The following is a 21,490-nucleotide window of genomic DNA, read 5'->3' on the forward strand; positions in this document are numbered from 1 at the left end:
CCAAAAGAGACCAATGCAAGGATTCCTGAAGGGAAACATGAGAGTTCTGGAGACCCTTGGATTTAATGACCATTAGCAGTAGGTGCAAACTTAAATGGACTCCGGGGAATGGTAGAGGACAGGAAGGCCTGGAGGATCATTGTCCATGGGGTCGCGATGGGTCGGACATGACTTTGCACCTAACAACAACAACCTTGGTTATATCCATATTCTTCTCAACCAGCTAAAGGAGCCTGGAGGTGCTGAGCTTGAATACTTGCAAGTTTTTTTTCCGCTCAAATCATAGTGAGTTGCAACCTTATGTTGGGTCTGAGAATGTGTTCCACTCTGATGATTGATATGTTGGGACCAACCCAAAAGGGATGGCAGAATATTAGAATGCCCCGAATCCCTGTCAGAACAGTAAGTATTTCCTATGAGAACGGTGAATCAATATATGGATGTACACATCCGCAAACCACATCCCAGGAGAAACTTGACCAGAAAAGGAAGACCATTCTGAATTTTACAACATTCAAAAACTTGTTTAATCACCTGAGGTCTTAGATGGGCCTGGAACCACCATCTTTCTTTCAACTAATAAAGGAATGAGAGAAAAACTCTTCAAAACATAAGCCTCCAAGAAACTCTTCTAGAACTTCCTTAGTAAGGAGTTCTCCTAGCTAAACCTAGCTAAACTCATGTAAAGGGTTGTTCGTCACCATGGATCCCAGCTGGCAGGAGAGGTAAGACTTAAACTTCAACCTATAACCAAACAAAATTATAGCTAACACTCAACTATTGGTGGTAACTGAGTGCCAAGCCTCCTCAAAGCAAGCTAATTTTTAAACCTAAGTTGAGTAACGCCAACAAAGATGGATAGTCAGAATTTTGGAGATTGATTACTCTGCTCCTTCTGACCATTATGTTGAGAGGACCTCGGCCTCAGGGTAGCCCATCTCTTAGAGAATGAAGGGTGCTGTGGATACTGAAACAATTGCTAGCTCATTTGTCACTGCTATCTATAAAAGTGGGTAGCGAACCCATGATATCTTGGTGTCAAATGCTGCCTCTGGGCTGGTGGTGCTGGGAAGGTGCTCAAGAACCTTGCTGTTTGTCCATCATTGACATGAACTCGTCAGTGGAATGTGAGAATAATGTGGACTTCTCAAACTGGAGGTCCTCTACCCTGGATCTGGTCACAGTCGGTACTGCCATATTCCAGAGCCAAGAGTGCCTCCTAAGAAAAATAGCAGAGGCCTTAGGCCTCATAGAGACATGGTCGGAATGCTTACCAGCATTAATCTCCTACAACAATATCTTCTGATTGGATCAACCTTGCCAAGGGAGTTGATCCTAATATTTGGAGAGACTCTTATAAAAGAAGAGTCGTCAACTCTGTCAGTCAGAGAGGCATGCTGGCGTGGACAATGACTAGCTTGCATATCCTCAATGATTGTGAAAGATGGTGGAAGATGCACAAAAGATAATATGCTAAGTTTTACCTGACCTTAATAGGTTTTCTAGCTTCTGAGGAGTCATCTACAGATGAAAGCTGGTTTCTCTCAAATAAGGATGATTAGGTCCAATAGCCCATTGAGAAAGGAAAAAGCCACGGTGCCAGGATACAAGCAATTTATTATGTTGTCTTTGTACGAGTGTCTGAAGTCACTACATTAATCTCAAGTGCCTTGGCCATTCTCAATTGTTGTTCACCAAGTTCTCACAAGGTGAAACAGGTGTTGGATCACCCATGGTATCATCAGGAGAGAGATCAAACATGCTCTAAGGGCTATAACATGAGGCACTTGATGCCTGCTCCTCCACATCTTCATAACAGTGTAACAGGCACAATGTAGTGAGATTGTCTGAAAAATCCATAGTAGGTTCCAGCTCGTCTTCCTGGTGAGGATGCCGTTGCTCCCATTGGCCCAAATAAGCAGAGGAAATGTAATAAGACAGTTGCCCCGCTGGTCTCCAATTCTGACTGTTGGGGTTGCTCAGGAGTGAAGTCCGAATGGTCATCTTCAGCTCCAGACAACAAACCTGACCTAAAGGCTGAATGAGGCAATGGGGTGCATATTGGATACGGTCTAGTCTCTGGGCCTGGATCTGAGACATTTTGTGCTGTCACCTTTACTGTCTTGGAAGATGATTGAGACCTCTCCTTGTGCTTGGTCTTCTTATGCTTTTGTAACAGTGATTCTGAATAAGACTAAAGCTTTTTAGCAGGCTCAGGCAAGCAGGGTTTTTGGGACCTCATTGTTTCTGGAACCACATAGGCTGCACTCTTTGGTGGCACCAGAAGGTTCTTGGATGTTGGAACTGCCAGAATAGAATAAACCAATGGATATCCGGAACGGTGTCCACTGGAGTTGTTGATGGCGATGTTGGAACCGACTTGGATGAAACAGCCAAGGACAAGGCTTTCTTTCCACAGGGCTGCCTTCAGCCTGGATGCCTATCAGAGCAGGTTTGGGGAGTAAAATGTTAGCAAATGGCATAGATCCCAACATTATGGACCTCATTGTTGTTCAGTGTTCTGAGGCATCCAATCACGAGGGAGTAGTATAGAAGTTGCATAATAAATAAAATAAAAATAATCTCAGCTCATGCTTGTCAGCACAGGGGATTTTAATGCCATACTTTGAGCACCTTTCGTAAAGCACTGTGGACACCATTTTGTGGGTCCACAGTCACAGCAGACACAGGAGTCTGACTGTTCAGTATAAAAACTCAGGTGCTCTCAAAGAAAGGTACAATAACACACCAAAACTCCTCCAAATGTAATTTCTTGAAGGAAGAATGATTTGGGACAATCTTTTTAGGCCACATAAAACAATCCTGCATAGCTCACTAGAGAGGCATCCTGTCCATGCAGCAATGAGGAAGGAACTGAGGGAAGGGGTATTCCAGTTCAATAGGAAAGCATGTGATGCGTTTTGGAGTTTTTAATATAGAGAATAAAATCCCTATGGCTTGCCAGCCCGAATGCAGTCACAATTACCTTCAAGGCCATACGCGGTCAGGGCCCAGTGTACCTGAGGGACAGTCTCCCTGCCTATGCCCCCCAAAGAGCTCTATGCTATGCTGCCACCAACCAGCTAATGATCCCTGGCCCTAAAGAAGCCTGTCTGGCATCAACCAGGGCCAGAGGCTTCTCTGTCCTTGCCCCCACCTGGTGGAACGAACTCCCAGAGGAGATCAGGGCCCTAACGGAGCTAAAACAGTTCCTCAGGGCCAGCAAAAGGGAGCTCTTCCGCAAGGCATTTGGTTGAGACCAGGCACAACCAACAACATTGTCAGGACCTCCCCCCCTCCAGAAAGCCTTCAAGGCATTCTGCTCCTGGACCTGTTTGTATTATTACTGTTTAATGTTGTACTGTTACCCTGTTGTCATCAGTTAGTAATATTAATGTTATAGTTATATATATGTATGGTTTCTTGTTTAGTTCTCAGTTTCATGTAAACTGCCCTGAGCCTTTGGGGAGGGCGGTATATAAATGTGAATAAAAAAAATATGGGGCTGCATAGGAAGAGAATATGAATGTATTGTTCTGATTGTACTACTAAGCCACAGATGAGTAAATCTAGTGGAACTGGACATCTTCTGTGTTCTCCAGTAGGCTTAGCAGGGCAGCTGTTAGCTGATTAGTACACCGACCAGAAAGCCACATTCTTAACCGATTGCCACCCCAGACCGGCATTCTCAGTCCTCAAGAGCAATGGAGCAGGGAGAGCCCTGTAATTGTAACAATCTCAGACTAAGATTCCTACCCTCCACCTGAGGCCCGAGATCCTGGGTGGAGTAAGATCTCTCAAGGCCCCTGCCTAGTGATATGAGCTCCCAGAAGAACTAAGGGCCCTGTTGGAGCTGGTTTAGATGGAGCTCTTCCACCAGACTTTTGGTTGAGATCAGGTGGACAGAAGATCTCACCCTCCTCTGGTTTAGTCTCTCACTGTAACATCACCCCTGGGGGACTTAGTGGACCTGGCGGATTGGGGAGAAGGAGGGGAGGGAGGATTAGGGTCTGGGGAGGTGACAGGGTTGTATTATTGATAGTTTTTTACTGTATTATTGCTGTTTGCCGCCATGAAATGGTAGGTCAGGGAGCGACAGCATATGTGATAAATATATAAGCAAGCTAACTGGAATGTTTAAAAAAGGTAAAGGTATCCCCTGTGCAAGCACCGAGTCATGCCTGACCCTTGGGGTGACGCCCTCTAGCGTTTTCATGGCAGACTCAATACGGGGTGGTTTGCCAGTGCCTTCCCCAGTCATGACCGTTTACCCCCAGCAAGCTGGGTACTCATTTTACCGACCTCAGAAGGATGGAAGGCTGAGTCAACCTTGAGCCGGCTGCTGGGATTGAACTCCCAGACTTATGGGCAAAGCTTTCAGACGGCTGCCTTTCCACTCTGCACCACAAGAGGCTCTTTTAACTGGAATGTTAGAAGGGGACAAAAGTGAAAACAAGCCCACTGAACCACAGCAGTGGCCAAAGTCATGAGGCACAGAATTTAGGCTAGGGTCATGATATCTTCGGACCTCTTGTTTGTGAAATTCTGGGCAGCCTTGATTAGTTTTCCCAGCTTTCTTATAAAGACCTTTCCTTGAGAGGTGACAATCTTTGCTCCCAGAACACTGGGTAGGGATCAGACTCTTGGAGCCATTAACTAAAAAGATAATGAAGATGCATAAGGCAGAAGGGTCTTTTTTTAGATTCCATTGTGTATATTCTCTGGCCAAAGACCTTGTCCTCCAAGGAGGGATACATGACAACCTTGAGACCGGAGTGATGCCACCAACACAATCACATTTATTGTAAATATATCTTGGAAAATTATGATAGGCCTGTTCTGCTAGTACAAACCACTGTAGGCAGTGTGAAAAAATTACTTAGAACAGTGTAGTTATGCTTCCCTACTGTTGTTTGAGATTTTTAAAAATTGCCTCTAAGAAGTTCCATTTGAAATTTGATGGAGCATCTTCTTGGTGTAGTTTGGTGTAGTGGTTAGGAGTACGGACTTCTAATCTGGTATGCCAGGTTTGATTCTGTACATGCAGCCAGCTGGGTGACCTTGGGCTTGCCACAGCTCTGAGAAAGCTGTTCTGACTGAGCAGTGATATCAGGGCTGTCTCAGCCTCACCCACCTCACATGGTGTCTGTTGTGGGGAGAGGAATGGGAAGGCGACTGCAAGCCGCTTTGAGCCTCCTTCGGGTAGGGAAAAGCGGCATATCAGAACCAACTCTTCTTCTTCTTCTTCTTGGGGGACTTTGGGTAAATGGACAGCAATCCTGAATTTGATTTCTTTAACACCAGGGGAAGGATGGAATACACTCCTTTGAAAAGCTGATCCTGAGGCATTTGTTCCATGGCATGTTGTTTTTATTTGCACAAATCTTGCTTTGGAGTCAATAGGAGTTGAAACCCAGAGGAGGATTGACTTCCCCCACTGAAAGAAAATGGGAATAACTAGACAGCCCTGAGCTGGGAGTTACCCAGATGTTTCAATGCTTACAGTTCCAGTGTGATAGAAGAGGCATGCTATGTATTTAATGTAGCATTTACTGCACACATAGTTCTCATGCATTTTTTTGAAGGAAACATATTCATTTTGTAGACAATTAAAATTTCTACACATTTGGAAATAAGGCAAGTAGTGGGCACAAATGACAATAAGCATGGAATCATCTTTTAAATTATCTGTGCAGGGGAGAGAGGGTTCTAACAGAATGTAAGCATACAGACCTAACATACAAAATCTGGTCTCTTACACCCTCCCTCACAGCTATGGCAGCTGAAGCATTTTTCTCCCAGCCTAGTGCAGATACCAGACGTGAGCTAGGATGCATGAATAAATGTTTCAGTTTTCTAGTGCAGACAAGGGAAGGGTGCTGGTACAGTTCTACCCCTTCCTGCCCACAAGGTCATTTTTGTTTAGTGAGCACAAAGAACTCACTCCTTTATGCAGAAACGAATGCCTACCCAAGCTAGGGAGCTGGCAATGCAATTAGCGTACATTTGGAAAGCAGATAAAGCCACACAGTCCTGTTTGGCATTAAGATTTGTAACTGCTGAAAGGAAGATTCAAGTGGGTAGCCAAGCTGGTCTGAAGCAGCAGAACAAAGTTAGAGTTCAGTGGCACCTTTAAAATCAAGAACGTTTTATTCAAGATATAGGCTTTCATGTGCACACACACTTCTCTCAATACCTTAAGACCAAAAGGTTTTATTCTGGGCATAAGTTTTGTGTGTACACAAACATCAGTATCTGAAGGCATGGGTGGGTACACAAAAGCTTATACCCAGAATAAATTTTGTTGGTCTTAAAGCTGCCACTGGACTCCATCTTTGTTCTGCCAAGACATCCTCTCCCCCTTCTAGGTGACTTCTGTGAACTCTACGTGAAAGTAGCTTTCAAATCCAATTGAGACAGTGTGGTGCATGATCTGGGAGACCCAGGTTCAAATCTCCACTCTGCCTTGGAAACTTGCTAGGTGTCTTTAGACCAGTCACACTCAGCCTGACCTACCTGACAAGGTGGTTGTAAGGATAATATGGAGAAGAGTTACTCTGTATCCCCACTGGGGAGAAAGAAAGGCTATACCTGAATTAAGTAAATAAATACAATAAATAATAGAAGTGCAATAAATAATAGCAATCCTGTAAAAAAATCACTCAGAAACTTAGGCTTCAAAGAATGGAACGGGATGCCTTGTCTCTATCCATACAGCAAGCCAGAGTAAAGTTACCAGGTTTTGGGATGTCATCTTTCTGCCTATCTGCTCAGAGCCCCTAGATTTGCATAGCAGTGACATGGAGTGGAAGAATACGCCTCTCATCTATTGCCATATTTGCATGGTTGTATGCTATGCTTCTGACCTCTGTGCATTTGATGATGATTTGAGCCAGGTAAACAGAGCACATTCCATCTGCATACAGCTCTCATTGTGTCCTTTTATGAAAAACAGGGTGCCTTTTATGATTTATGGGTAAGCCTCTGTTTCTGGCATGTCATAAGTAAGCACTAAATTAAATTGTGAATCCTGGTGGAAGGCAACTTTGTGTGGCTAGGTGGGGATTTTACTGTATGTGTCCCTTAACTTTAGAAGATAAATGGCAAAGCGTCCAGAAAAATGGCAAAGCTTATGCACCAAATGGCTTTTGAAAACTTAAGTGAAAGGTTTGCATTCACCACTATCAAAACATTGCAGGGAGGACCACAGTTCTGAAAAAAACAACCACTTTAATTAGACAACTGCAAGCACCTCAAACAATAGATTATTGTTACAACACGGGGTACCATCTCACAATCTAGTTATTGCAAAAGCATGTGAATAAATTTAAAATGGACAAAGAAAAGGTGGCACCATAATTAATGTGTAAAACCAGAAAAAAATTACATTCATCCCACTGACTTCTAAAAGAGGCTAAAATACACCTCTATATTTTACATTCTAAAATCTGTATTGCCTATGAGTTCTCTTTTGGAATCTACTTAAGTTTTTTTCTAGGAAAACACTTAAAATTTTGTGTGCAATTTACAAAGGAAGATTCCTTAATATGTCAATTCATGGGAAAAATAAGCTAGTGCAATTTGTTTTAGAAACATGTAAAGCTATACGTGGAAGGAGCATGATCTTTCTCTTTATAGAATCCACTGTTTTTCATTTTTCTTCTTGAAGAGGTAACATCTTTTTTTCTTATTTTAAAGGTTAAAGAGTCTGTCCAAAGAATCCTTCCCCAAATCTTTTCCAATTATCAAGCCTAATGCATTAACCCTCCTTTATCAGATAGCAATACTACCAAGCTCTCCCATCCCAGTTCACTGCAGAGCAAGTAAGCCAATTTCTCCTTTAAAACACTTGAAACAGGCAGATGTACCTTATTAGCACTGAAATGATAAAACAACTGAGTTCTCCTTGGAAAGAAGCCTTAGCCTTCCTTTACAATCTCTTCTCAGGAGACTGAAATGTCCTAAATAGGAATAACTTGCTTTCAAATCCGGCCTGGGCACTTCTACAGAAAGAGATTGTGATACTGCTCCTGGCAGCAGCTTCATATCTGCTGCATGCAGTCAGGATGCTGCAGGTCTCTGGATTTTGTAGCATTACTCTACAATTCATGTGTGTGTATCCCTCCTCCATTCCATTTTGAATGGAAGTAAACATTTACAGGGTGCATTTACATACAATATTTTACAAGAAAACTGTCCCTGTGCCAGAAGATAGAATTGTACATTTTCCCCAATTCTGACTTGGTAATGCCTCACACTTGTAAATTATATTATACTCAGCTAAAATATTTTCCATAAATAGTTACAAAACCTGCCAAACCACATGAAAGGAGAAAAAGGGGTGTTTTTGTTCAAAAAGTGGATGTCCGAATGCCACACAACACAAGAAACAATGCTTAAAGACACATTAGTGTTTTCTGCAGAGAGTCAGTAAAACTACCAGCTGAAGACAAAAAGACCACCCCTCCCAAAAACACAGTGCACAAAAAGCAAAATGTCAAACAGTACCTCAAAGCAAAATAAAGGTCTGGGGTTGAAGCCAGCTCATTTATGATCCTGTTAAAGAGAACTTATGACAGTCACCGTTTATGGTCTGATGTGTAGGGACATGGGTGCTGGCCCAGGGTGAGAGCTGAAGGTTCTGCTAAGAATTCAACCAAGGGTGCCTGAGGCATTCGCCCGCTGAGGCCCGCTTCTCTGGAACCATTTCTAGCATAGGTATCAGGAAATCTGTAAATTCTGCTGCATCTTCTTGAGGCCAACCATACTTCTCCACAAGGACATCAAAGAGGCTCCACGGTTTCAGCTTTGTAATGTGTCGAAGTTCTCCTGTATTGGGGAAAGAACCAATTAATATGACAACTGACTTTTATCAGGACTTTATACCTGGATGGTTTTTCAGCCTGGGATGAAAATTTCACCTGACAATGGAAAAACTCATTTAATCACAAGCTAAAGAATAAGGAGGCTTGAATAAACTATTTGGATATGGCAGTCTTTCCTCTTGGCAGTGAATCAAAGTGACTAATAATTGGAGCCTGTGTAGTAAAAGGAAAGCATTTATATTTCATACATACAGGCATATTAATAATATATGTAAACATACATCACTTACCTCACTTCTGCCCACAAAGTACAGAACTGAAAAATTTAGCATGCATTTTGTTCCCTTTGCCATACATAAAAATAAAGCTACTCACTGAATTCAAAGTTTAGAAGATTATCTAAGACTTTGTTTAGCAGGATTTTATACAGAAAAGAGCTAATAGTAAAGGTCATAAACACAAGAATTCATAAACACTAGAATATTATAAGCTCACAGGCACAGAACAAATGCTAGGGGAAGACCTTAGAAAGCAGCCAGGCAGCTTCTCAGTGATGGCTGCTATAATCTGTAGGCACGTGATACTCCCTGAAGATATGATGGGCTAGGTCTGGCCAGGGCTGCCTCAGGAGATCCCCTGGGAATCCCACATACCCATGCTTTGGTTTCAGTGAAAGGAAAAAGGGTAGGCTTGTTGTTGTAAAAACAAGAGGAGCAGCATGCTACTCAACTGGCATACATGAAGGACAGGAAATGCTTTTTATCTAGAAACTAGTAATCAAGCCCACTGTAAGCTAAATACAGCGGGTGCTAGACCAGGGAGCCCACAGCAGTTGCGTAGAGCACGGCTGCCGGGGGTTCCCTTTGTGGGCGGCCTGGTGCGGCAAGAGGTGCTTTGCGCCTCTCGCCGTGTCAGGCTGCCGGGCAGGAAGCCCCCAGCAGCCGCGCTCTGCGCAGCTGCCGGGGCTCCCTTGCCAGCGGCCTGACGCACGACGCATCAGGCCACCAGCGGCTCACAGTTGCTTCCTTGTCAGCAGGGTGGGAATCAAATTATTTAGTCCGCCGCTCCCGTGGCGCCGCGGGCGTGTTAAGGATGATAAAGGTAAAGGTAAAGGTATCCCCTGTGCAAGCACCGAGTCATGTCTGACCCTTGGGGTGACGCCCTCTAGCGTTTTCATGGCAGACTCAATACGGGGTGGTTTGCCAGTGCCTTCCCCAGTCATGACCGTTTACCCCCCAGCAGCAAGCTGGGTACTCATTTTACCGACCTCGGAAGGATGGAAGGCTGAGTCAACCTTGAGCCGGCTGCTGGGATTGAACTCCCAACCTCATGAGCAAAGCTTTCAGGCGGCTGCCTTACCACTCTGCGCCACAAGAGGCTCTTTTTAAGGATAAGGATGATATGGAGACACAAAATGTTTTATGAATGTGAAAAGGCTAATATCTATGTATTGTTTGTTTTGGAAATTCTCTTAGTGGATTAGAAGAACCTTGCAGAAAAAAATGGATCACTGTGCTGGGGGGGGGGGCAGCAGTGCTTGGGGGAAAATTGAGTTAAATTTCTTATTTATCTAGTGGCTTATGTCAGCAGAGATGGCAATTTGACATGATTCTCCCTTATCACTGCTGCACCCTGGTCCTGTAGCACATTTTCTTCCTACAGGCTCTCCCAATCCCAAGACTATTTTTGAAGCAAAAAGCAAATTGCTTGGGAACGGGAAAGGTAGGGGAAGCTAAGCTCTGAGAACTACTTCCTCAATGTTTTCTCTGCATAATACATCACACACCTACACTGGACTTTTAGTATCATGATAGCAAATACCACTCTGCATTGTTTTTTGATTGCATTGCTTTCATATTTCATAGCCCGTCTGCACTCTCAGAAAGGCAGACTATAAACTCCCATGAAGAATATCAGTATTGGACCCTTTGCATGCCTCCTCCTTTCAACGTTACTGAAGTAAAAGCAAAAGAAAAACGCAGATGGCAGACCAATATCAATTAGGACATTACCAGATATAACATGGTGAAAACAATCCTATATGGACTTTGAACTACCCCATTATACAGTCAGGGATCTCTGAAACCTGAGATGAGGGAGTCCATTCATTGTTTCCCTGCAAGGAGAGCCTCAGCTTGTCCTCTTCTTTAATACTTACCTCCCTCTCTTGCGTGTCCTATCAAAATAGCACAGGAGCCTCATAACTTCTATGGCCCTACTAGTTCAGTTCAATTTATTGATCAGCTATTGGCCATTTAAAACAAATTAGCTGTTGCATGCAAATCAGTTAAAATTGGAATATAAAACTGATAAAAACAAAAGGGATTTAAAAGTTGTCAAATGGGTTCCTACATGATAGTATAAAATCACACAGAAAAGATCGTATCTGTTGTGGGGAGAGGAAAGGGAAGCGACTTGAGACTCCTTTTGGGTAGAGAAAAGCAGCATATAAGAACCAACTCTTCTTCTTCTTAGCTTTAGCACACCAGTACAATCAATTCTACAAAAAAAAATTTTTTTATATGTTTGCTGAAGAGAACCATACCACAAGGGGGCAATACAGTAACAGGATTGGATCTTCAATTAGAAAAATTACACAACACATAGACCTTCATATTTGCATGTTTTTCTTTGAAGAAAAGCATATTTGGGATACCTATTTTGATAACAGAAGGAGCATATTCTACCCAAGAAATCACATACACCCTTTCTAACAGAGGACAGTGTATCCCAGGCTGTCTCAACCAGGGTTTCATGTAACCATGGGTTTTCTTGATGGCCCTGGAAGAGTTTCCCAAATGGGTGGGAGTTAATTTTTATATACTATTAAAATTTGTTAACCATTTATTGGGTAATAAGACCATATATGGTCATGTTGACTTCCTCCCATTCCTCACCAAATGACCAATGATGTGTCTGGAGGGGGAGAAGGGGCCCTGAGTGGGTGTGTATACAGCTATGCTTCCCAACCATATTTTACATAATCACACCACTTCTGGGATTTCTCAACATTCTGGGGTTTCTCAACATTAAAACAGTTGTGAAAGGCTGGTCTACACTATTCACCCAAAAGATTGACTCAGCATAATTTCTTTCAAGGCAAATATGCCAGGGACTAGAGACTTGAGCCATGACTCTAAACAGGTTAGCCTCTGAATAGAGGCTTCTGACCTGAGATATCCTGAGCATTACCCTCTCGCCCTCAAAGACACAGCAGCATCCAGTACAAGGACACAAATGACACACACATAGAAAAAGAAAAACACATGGTAAAAGAATCCCTTGAGAAGAGAGCTAGCATAATAGAATGGCTGACTTGCAAATATGGTAGGCCCTGGCTTGAATCCCACCTCTGACTTAAACTCACTCGATGGCCATGGGCAACTCACTCTCGGGCTCTCAGCTACAATATGGGGAAAGTAAAACAGGTTGACTTCACAGGGTTTTTATAAGGCTTACACTATAACAATACTTCCAAAATCCTTTGACCACTTCAACAGTGCAAACTAAGTGACTTAAAATGGTGCCTCACCCCACCCCTTTTACTGACTTTCCTTGAGAAACCCAGGAAGGGATCCTCCTTGCCTTGACCCTCCCATGCCACTCAATTTTATTTGCAACATTTATAACCCAAAAGAGGAAAAGGAATGAAGAATTCCTGTGACAGTTTGTACCAGAGTTGTAGCAACTGGAAAGAAGATTTGAGGCATCTGTTTGGTTAGTGGGCAGAGAAGACCTTCAATTTTTGAAATACAAAGAAATGCAGGCGAGAGGGGACTCTTAAGTCCTAAATTAGGGGAGATGCAAACATGTCATGTTTCTGTTTGAAGATTCCAAGCTCCTGTTAGGAGGTGTAGCAACATGAACAGTTACTGAAAATTGCGAACAGGATCTCTTTGAGACCTCAAAACTATCATTATGACACTAGAGCTTTATAATGATATTTTAGAGATTAAAAAAATGAAATCACTCTACTTGGGGTGGGAGGAGAGAGAGTGGTTAACCAATGGCAACAGTCTGATCTTTGAAAAGTGGGCTGGAGGTGAGTGGGACAAAGGACTGACTACAGCTGTTTTCTTTGTGAAGGTTGTATCTGTGTCTAGCAGCCAGATGTTCTGTGACAAGACAGGGATCCCATTAAAGGTCCTGATGCTTTTTACACTAGACATAATAGACACACAACATGAAAATCTAAAGAGGCCAAAAAGTCCCCTTCCAGGACCACCTCCATTATGACCTTTAAGATATCCACAATGATCTCCCCCTTTCTGCCATCTGAGAACATTGTAGATCTAGGAATGGTCTTTAAGTGCCACTTTGCTTGGGCACGATAAATGGAACAGAGAAGGACCTGGAAAATATTCCATCTTTGGAACTGGTATCATAGCTTGGTTCCACCACAGGTATCTGATGGCTTTGAATCTAAGCTGATGTTGCACTGGCCTGTTGGATCCCAAGGAGAATGGAGACGGGCTGCTCAGAGAATGAAGGTCTAGAATGTACCCAGACAAACTGTATAGTTCACCAAGGAGACCTTAGTTGAGGCATTAGCTTTGGAGATGATTCAGGGTTTGTTCTCGGCTAACTACTGAAGTCTTCCATCCATTTGATGAACGGATACTCTGGATGCTGAAAGACAGTTGGATCTATTTTGCTGGATCTCTTCACCTCTTGTCTGGAAGATGAGGGCATTGGCTTCTACTTTCCCTTGATCTCCACCAGGACTTCATCTGGTACAGTATTCTCCAGAGAATCTAGAGGTTCTGTGGATCTTAAGGAGATCCTGTTGGTATTTGAATGGGCAGAAGCTAGGACGTAAAGTGATTTCTCAGCCCTGAATGTGGATGTTCTGCTCTGGCAGCAAGGTTGCACTTGGTCTGAGACCAAGGAATGAGAGTTCATGGGCTCTTTAAGGGAACTGTCTCCATATATTTAGAAGAATCATAAGACAGCAACCACAGCTGATTCTAGAACTTACAGCACTGCATATATTTGCCAAGGCCTCCTTACCCTGCAGATGGAATGTAAGATGCCTGCTTGATCTTTATTGTGAGCTACTTGAAACAGTAAAGATCTGGCTGCCCATCCCTATTGCTACTTCAGCTGGGGAGAGGATGGCGGCAGTAGGAGTTGGAACCAGTCAACTAGTAGTTAATCCTGCAAAGCCTTAGGCCTGAGTGGCCTTCCCCAGAAAGGAATGGAATTTTCTCCTAATGTAGAAAGCTGGTAGAGGCTGGGCCAAAAGTGGAATGTTCCATTCCTAAGCTGAAACTGTGGAGTCTGAAACATACTTGGGAGCATAGTGACTAAGAACAGCTAATGTCGAGTCTCTGGGCACAGAGGGGGGTGGGGGGTGGGGAGATGCAAAGGCAGCCATGTAATTTAAAGGAATTCACAAAGACATGGTCACAAACAGAAGCCAAGGTCAATAGCCAGAAATCCATCACTCAAACACCAAGTCAAAAGCCGAAGGCCAGGCAGGGAAGCAGGGCCGAAGAAGTCAGGAACAGGCTCTGGAGGTGCAGGTCCAGAAGGAACAAAGTTGCCTGAATGGGCTTTAGCACTCACAGCTTTTAACCTCACATGCAGCTAATCATCCACAGCTGACTCTGGGAGGCCATTAGCCGTGCACTCCTCGCCTGCAAATAATGAAGCATTGCTTTCTCCATCTTTGCTCTCTAGGTTCAGAAGATGAGGGTGGGCAGCCAGCTGCTGCTAGGGCTTCAGAAACAGGGTTGGTGTCAAAGGGCTGTAGTTGCTGAGTACTAGGCCTGGTTGCAATTCAGGCTCTGGGCTGGGTTCCAAATGTAGCCCTGGTGCCTCTAAGTCTGTGGAAATTGGCTAAAGCTCAGGGGCACATCCTGGCAAGTCTTGTAGATTTGCCACTTCTTCAGAGTCAGAGCTTCAGCTGACTGGCCCCTGGTAGACAAAGAGGCCACAATGTCTAGTTCTGGAGAGAAAGGGTGGAGCATAGTGTTGGCCTCATGGTCTGCTGGCCTACAAGAAGAGCTAAGTAGTAGTTCTGGAATCTAGGGATATGGCAACGTCAAATAACTATTGTCCAGCATATTTTGTATTTTGACCTTGCATATTCTCCCTCCATCCATTTCTTCCATGTCTCAGACATTAGCACTATGATCACTAAAATATGCAAGATTAAGAGGATGCAATCATACAATGTAAACATTTTCTCCCTTATTTTAAAGCTGCCAGGAAAAAAAGAATGTTTATTCAACCAATTTTCAGGGCTGTAGTAAGAAGATAGAACAATTTTATTTAAGGCCAAACATTGTGGGTACTCTAACTCAATACAAACTTTAAAAATTCTACCATTGCCTGTTTGTTAAAAATATCAAGTTCACATATACACATATTTTAAGACAAGCTCTTAAAAACCAATATGCTTTTACCTATTAATGAATGTATACTGTCTTCTTTTGGAAAGAGCTGTTACCTTTTCTGGTGAAAAACTCCTTGGAATATTTCCCCAACATAGCGTATTTTCGAGGGATTTTCCCCAGCAGTTCAATGATCAATGCTATGTGATCTGCATTAGAGAACATTTCCAGCAAAACAGAAACATATAACAGTTTAATCAGTACAATGCATGCACACACTAACGCTGGCCTGGTACAGACAGAAACAGATTACCTCTTGTTGAAGAATGTTAGGCTGTATGGAGAAGGCATTTGTTCATTTGCAGGGTAATTTAGAGAATAAAATTCATTTGGTCAAAAGAAGTGAAAAGGAGAACTGCATTGTTTGTTTTTGCACCAAGCAAAACAAACAATCTTTCTGTTCCTTTTCATTTATTTTGTAAACAGGGACTTTTGAGATGTCTTGGAAATGCATTTTAGTGGCACAGCTACTGCCTAATCCACTTCTGTCTGTATCAGGGCACCTTTCAAAAAGAGGAGGTACTACCTCTGCGATTGAAGAATTCCCGAGAATATTTTCCAGAGAGAGCAAAGTGCCTTGGGATATTGCCTAGCAGCTCTATGATGTGTGCTATGTGGTCTATGGAGGAGAGAAAAAAGGACACAGGTATGGGAAAGGCAGGGAGAGGATGGGATAAAAGAAGAGGAAAGGAAGAGGAATTAGTTTTAAAAATCCAAAAGAGTTCCAAAAACAAATAATGCTTGCAGCAAACTCATGCATAGGATTCCAGAACCAGAAGAACTTTGGCATAATTAGTAGCACTGGGAGGGGGAGGAGAAAAACAAATCACTGATGCCTATGGCATTACCACTGCAAAGGACACTGTATGCAGATAAGCATGGAAAGATGGACAGGCACACAGATGGAAGCAGGAATTAATTCTGGCTAGTATGCTTTTCAATTAGTAATCAGCTGCACACACTCAAGAGTTGCGAAATACACCTAGTCTGCTGTCAAAGTTGCATCCAAACTATGGCAGATGTTTAGAAAATGCTGTGGTGTTTCAATGTTTCCAAACAGATGCAGATCTTACAAGACAGGAGACTAATCCTTTCAAGGCTTAGGGAAGAGGAGAATGTCAGCAGAAAGGAGATTTGCCCACCTACTGCTACTCATAGGACTTTGAAACTAAAAAGAGAAAATGTGATGTTTATATTCTAAAGTTAGAACTTAAAAAAATCTAGTTAAAAACGAATGCCTCTTTGCATTTCTCTGCAACTTGGAAAAGGTACAGGGCAAAAAACTGGATGCTTAGAAAGACAGATACCCTCATCTCTGGAATAGTCTTCCCCAGAATGTGGTTCAAAGAGATAATCACCAGTTGCAAGTTCAAATGCCTACAAAAAAACAGAAGGTGATGAGCGTTTCAGAAGCAATAAATATTCCCCCTCCCAATATGACACCATGTTATATAGAGAATTCCACTGAAACAATAATTTTAAAAGTAATTTAAATGAAGAGCAGATATCAGTAAATTTTCTTGCATACACATTCAGCCCCCCCCCCCATTTTAATCTGGGTTATTATATTAAAGTATATTAACAAAAATGTTTATCTTTTTCAGTCCAATTGCCTTGAGACTGATTGTGCCACATCTCAAATGGCTAATAAAGGCACAATGCAACAATAACAGCTTGATAGCAGGGCCGTGACTGTTGCGATTACTTGCAGTGGCTCTGATCCAAGGAACCTGAATGAAGTCAAGCAATTGAATCACAGCTGTCATACCCACTCATACTCAGCAATGGCACTGGCAAGTCTAATGGCAGCCAAGGTAGATTGCTGTACATCAGTTTTCCAACTGATGTAATGATAGACCTTGCCATGTTCCCACAGCACACTCTTTGTTCCCTTTCACTAACGAGCAAAACAAAACTCAATAAAATAATAGGGATCCATTCAACGGCAGCATAACTTCTGACACATCCAGTCAGAATTCTATGCTATTGCTGTTCTTCCCTCTTAGAATGTTGACTTCAGATGAGGGTGGCTAAAATGGGGCTATTGAATAGGCAGGAGGCCCTCATGACATGTCTATGCTTATGGCCTGACAACATGATAGGGCAGGTTTTTTCAACTAGGGTTTCATGAAACCCTGGGACTTCTTGAGGGCCTTGAAAGGATTTCCTGAATGTGTGGGAGTTAATTTTTTAACAAAATTGTTAAACATTTACCAGGTGATATGACCATATGTGGTCATGTCAACCCATCCACCCCTCCCAAAATGGCCAATGATGAGCCTGGAGGAAGGGGAGGGGCCCCAGGTGTGTGCGTGCACAACTATGCTTCCCAACCATATTCTACAAATTCATGTCACTTTGGGGGTTTCTGAAAACCTGAAGAATGTTTCAGGGGTTTCTCAACAGTAAAAAAGCTGAGAAAGGCTGTGACAGGGCCTAGTCCTTAAGTGAATTACTATGAGCCCTATCTTGTGTCCTTTGCAATCAAGCAAGTCCTCTCAAGGAGGTTCAATCCATCTTCAGTCTATCTTTGCTGCTTCTTGGAGGTTAAGAGATAAAACAGGCTACTGAATGTCTGCTGTCTTCCACAATCTGAGATTTTAACTAGCATCATAACCATCAACAAGGGACATGTGCTATGGTGTGCAGATCTGAGACATGCCTTACGAAGAAGGGTTTGCTTATAGTTCTGCACGCTCAAGAGCCATTCTGTTGTTCAACAGAAGACTTGAACGGCCTGATGAAACATACTACTGTTCAGCAGCTCTGAAGGAACCCTTCAGTTTCATGGCAAGCTTTTTCCTTCTGGGGATATGGGAAATGGGTATTTGTAAAACAGAAAGTTTATCTGAAACAGTAACAGTAAGTCACAGAATAAATGCTCATACACACAACAGGTGTTAGGCAATTTTTGCACCTTTAGTACACTTTAAAAGAAACTCCTAGCTAACAGCAGTACACGAAGCACAAATTCAACAATGACTTTTAAAATAAACCAATCACTTGCACAGGTTTGTCATAACTCACAGCTGCTGTGCTCACCCACTGTGCTCACTTTTAATTATTTCAGCTATGCTGGTTAGAAGTCATTATGAAATCCCTCTGACATCCATAAAAATAGCATGTTGCAGATTTAAAAAATAAATGCTTGTATGTAACAGTAGTGTTGGTGTCTTAAAAAAATGTTTTGTGGAATAAACTTTCATGTTTTCACTTTAAGAATGGTCAGTTGCTTGTGAAGCATGAAGCATCACACTTAGCAGGCAGAAATATATACAAACTGGTACAAACAAGAGGACAACAGGGAATTACTACAAAGTTAGGCTTTGCAGAACACAGATGTAAAGAAGATCCACGTAAAAAAAGGCCAAAGAACATGTGAACTACTCCCAACCGCTGATGAGTGGCAAAGTGAAGTGAATAGTATGCGTAATTTGTAAGGAGGGCCAATTATTTTCTGTAATGAGATAGCCTGGGTCCTAAAGAGGCTAATCTAACAGTGCCAAATAAGTATACAGTGCCAAATAAGTATACTTTTCCAGCTCAGAGGACTTATGTTGCAGTCTCTTCTTGATACTTTTCTGACAAATTTCAAGTCACTGACACTATTCATACTTCATGAACTTCTTTTTGTGACAGGCAGAAACTAGTCCATAACCCCTCTAGCACACTCTTTTCTTCCCACTGCATACAGCACAGACCTGAAAACTTTCTTATTCTTCAATCTACCTCCCAACTATAATGCAGTTGCTTGGGGTGGGGTGGGGTGGGGAGGTCATCAAATCAGCTGACTTATGATAACTGCATGGAATTTTCAAAGCAAGCTATGTTCAGAGGTGGTTTTGCCATTGCCTGCCTCCCACCATGACCCTGGTATTCTTTGGTGGTCTCCATTCCAAATACTGACTCAGGCTGACTTAGCTAAGCTTCTGAGATCTGACAAGATCAGCCTAGCCTGGGAAGATGCATAGGGCTTCATTATAGACAATGAACTGTATGATGAATTCTGGGTGGTAGCTGAGTCAGTAGGTTTCTGGTATGCAATAATATTTAGATGCCAATCACATCATTGTATTCTGCTGTCCAGAGTGTAGTCCAAGCTCAAGCTCAGGATGGAGGGGGGGGGGGGGGAGAAACATTGTTAAAACTCCCAGTGGAATTTCTCAAGGGCCTCTTTCCCTTACATATAGACAATGAAGATGATACGTGATTATACATTTTGTTTTTCTTTGAGCTATCACAAAACTGTTGGTTTGGCTGCAAAAGTTCAAAATAAAACGGAAGCCCAGTGGTAAACATTCCACACAGCCAACCCTTTGGAAACTTTTACATAATACGATTAACTGTATTCATTCACAAAAAACCCACACACATGCAGCTATATCTGTAAACCCAACGGGCTTTTCGATGAGTTTTTCTCAAACAGCAAGAGAAAACAATTCTTGTTATTTATATGGCACCATCTGTCTGTGTGATACTTTTAAGCATAATACAATCAAAAATAAAAGAGGAACTTCAAAAGCAGTTTGTGGTGTGGACAGGGGGTTCAGCTGTTCAGAGAAGAGATTTTAAAAATATCCCACAGCATACATTTAAAGTGCTCTTTGGATTCTAACCAATGCCAGAAGCCTGAAATCCACAATTGTAATAATTTAGAACAGTGGTCCCCAACCTTCATCTGGTCGGGGACCGCCTCCGGGGGTGGGGGAGAGCCAGCGGCCTGGCTGCCGCAGTTGCTCATAAACGCGCATGCCACCAGGTGATGCAAATGCGCATGCACGGCAGTTCCGCGCGTGCGTGTTAGCGTCACTGCCGCGCCGGCTGCCGCTCCGGCCTCTTTCCCCCCCTCTCACTGCAGTGGGGCGATGCAGGCGCGGCCGCTGGCGGCCCGGTACGATGGCCTTTGGACCGGGGGTTGGGGACCCCTGATTTAGAAGAAGAAGAGTTGGTTCTTATATGTCACTTTTCCCTACCCGAAGGAGGCTCAAAGTGGCTTACAGTCGCCTTCCCATTCCTCTCCCCACAACTGACACCCTGTGGGGTGGGTGAGGCTGAGAGAGCCCTGATATCACTGCTCGGTCAGAACAGTTTTATCAGTGCTGTGGTGAGCCCAAGGTCACCCAGCTGGATGCATAGGGGGGAGTGCAGAATCAAACACGGCTTGCCAGATTAGAAGTCCACACTCCTAACCACTACACCAAACTGGCTTAAAAAAAAAAAGAATCAGCTCCACATATTTTCCTGTTTTACAACTATTGTGGCCAAAAGTCTACGTTTATTCCAGGAAAGCAATGCAAATGCACAGTGTTGTGCTTACCATGCAGGCTGTGCTCCAAATATCGGCAGGTGTACTGTAACCAGCTCCTATTAAAACCTCTATGGATCTATACTGTCGCGTCTGGATGTCTTCTGTAAAGTGTTTATGCTGAAAGGGAAAGGACAACAGTAATGAGAAGTAATTCAGAATTGGGTGATGCAACAAAAGGGCAGACTTTCAGAATGGTGACACTTACCACCCAGCAAGCATTCCCAAGGTCAGCAATTTTAACTCTAATTTTATCTGCATTCCTTGGATCCAGTGGATTCACCAGTAAGTCAGCAGCACGGGTTTTTGCTATTATAAGGGGGTGAAAGTACCACAGTTAATATCCATGGCATGGAAACTCAACACATCCCTTCAGGTCTGATTATGAGGCTCCTTCCAGCAACTTTAGAATTTGCCAGCAACTATATCACCTTTGCTATCAATCTCTCCTTCTAACTCCAAGACCTCTTTGGAGAGGGGTGGCCTAAAAATCTAATCCCCTATCTCAACTCATAAATATATAATAATATAATTAAATCTCATAAATCTCCAAAACCTCACACAGTTCATGACATCAGTAACGAAGGAAATTTCAAAACATGTATCTCCATACTTATATCACTCCGTAACCCAACTGCTGCACAGCCTAACATAAAAGCTTCAAAATGGTTAATCACCTGAATAATTTGGCAAAATAAAAATCTGTCTAGCAAATTCTCTTCTGTCAATGGAGGTTTCCTGATCCACCCTCTCCCCATTCACCTTACAAGGCAAAGGACACACAACATACTGAGGAAATTTTAATTAAGTTAAAATCAGCTAAGAGTTACAGCAACTGCCCCACAGATATGCATAGGTGCAACATACAATAAAGTGGCTTGCTATCATTTTGCAGCTACATAAAACAAGCGTGACAAGACAAGGCAGGTCCATCTTGCAGTGCTACTTGTCATTTACAATCA

General features: G+C 42.9%; 1 protein-coding gene across 15 annotated transcripts in view; it reads right to left on the bottom strand.

The window, feature by feature from the left end:
• Nucleotides 1-7,210: 7,210 nt before the first annotated feature.
• The window catches only part of SRPK2 (SRSF protein kinase 2), a 164,335-nt gene continuing 150,055 nt past the window's right edge, over nt 7,211-21,490 (bottom strand). For 11 of the 15 annotated variants that reach the window (XM_077338128.1, XM_077338126.1, XM_077338120.1 and 8 more), the window contains 6 exons: nt 20,737-20,837; nt 20,541-20,648; nt 16,531-16,600; nt 15,750-15,842; nt 15,280-15,372; nt 7,211-8,829 (listed from right to left, as the gene is read on the bottom strand). In XM_077338128.1, the coding sequence (XP_077194243.1) occupies nt 8,645-8,829; nt 15,280-15,372; nt 15,750-15,842; nt 16,531-16,600; nt 20,541-20,648; nt 20,737-20,837 (650 nt within the window). In that variant the 3' untranslated portion in view covers nt 7,211-8,644. The remainder of the gene's footprint in view (nt 8,830-15,279; nt 15,373-15,749; nt 15,843-16,530; nt 16,601-20,540; nt 20,649-20,736; nt 20,838-21,490) is intronic. The other 4 variants (XM_077338130.1, XM_077338125.1, XM_077338129.1 and 1 more) reach the window with 2 other exon arrangements.

Source organism: Paroedura picta, chromosome 5 (genome assembly GCF_049243985.1).
Source record: "Paroedura picta isolate Pp20150507F chromosome 5, Ppicta_v3.0, whole genome shotgun sequence".
Lineage (NCBI taxonomy): Eukaryota > Metazoa > Chordata > Lepidosauria > Squamata > Gekkonidae > Paroedura > Paroedura picta.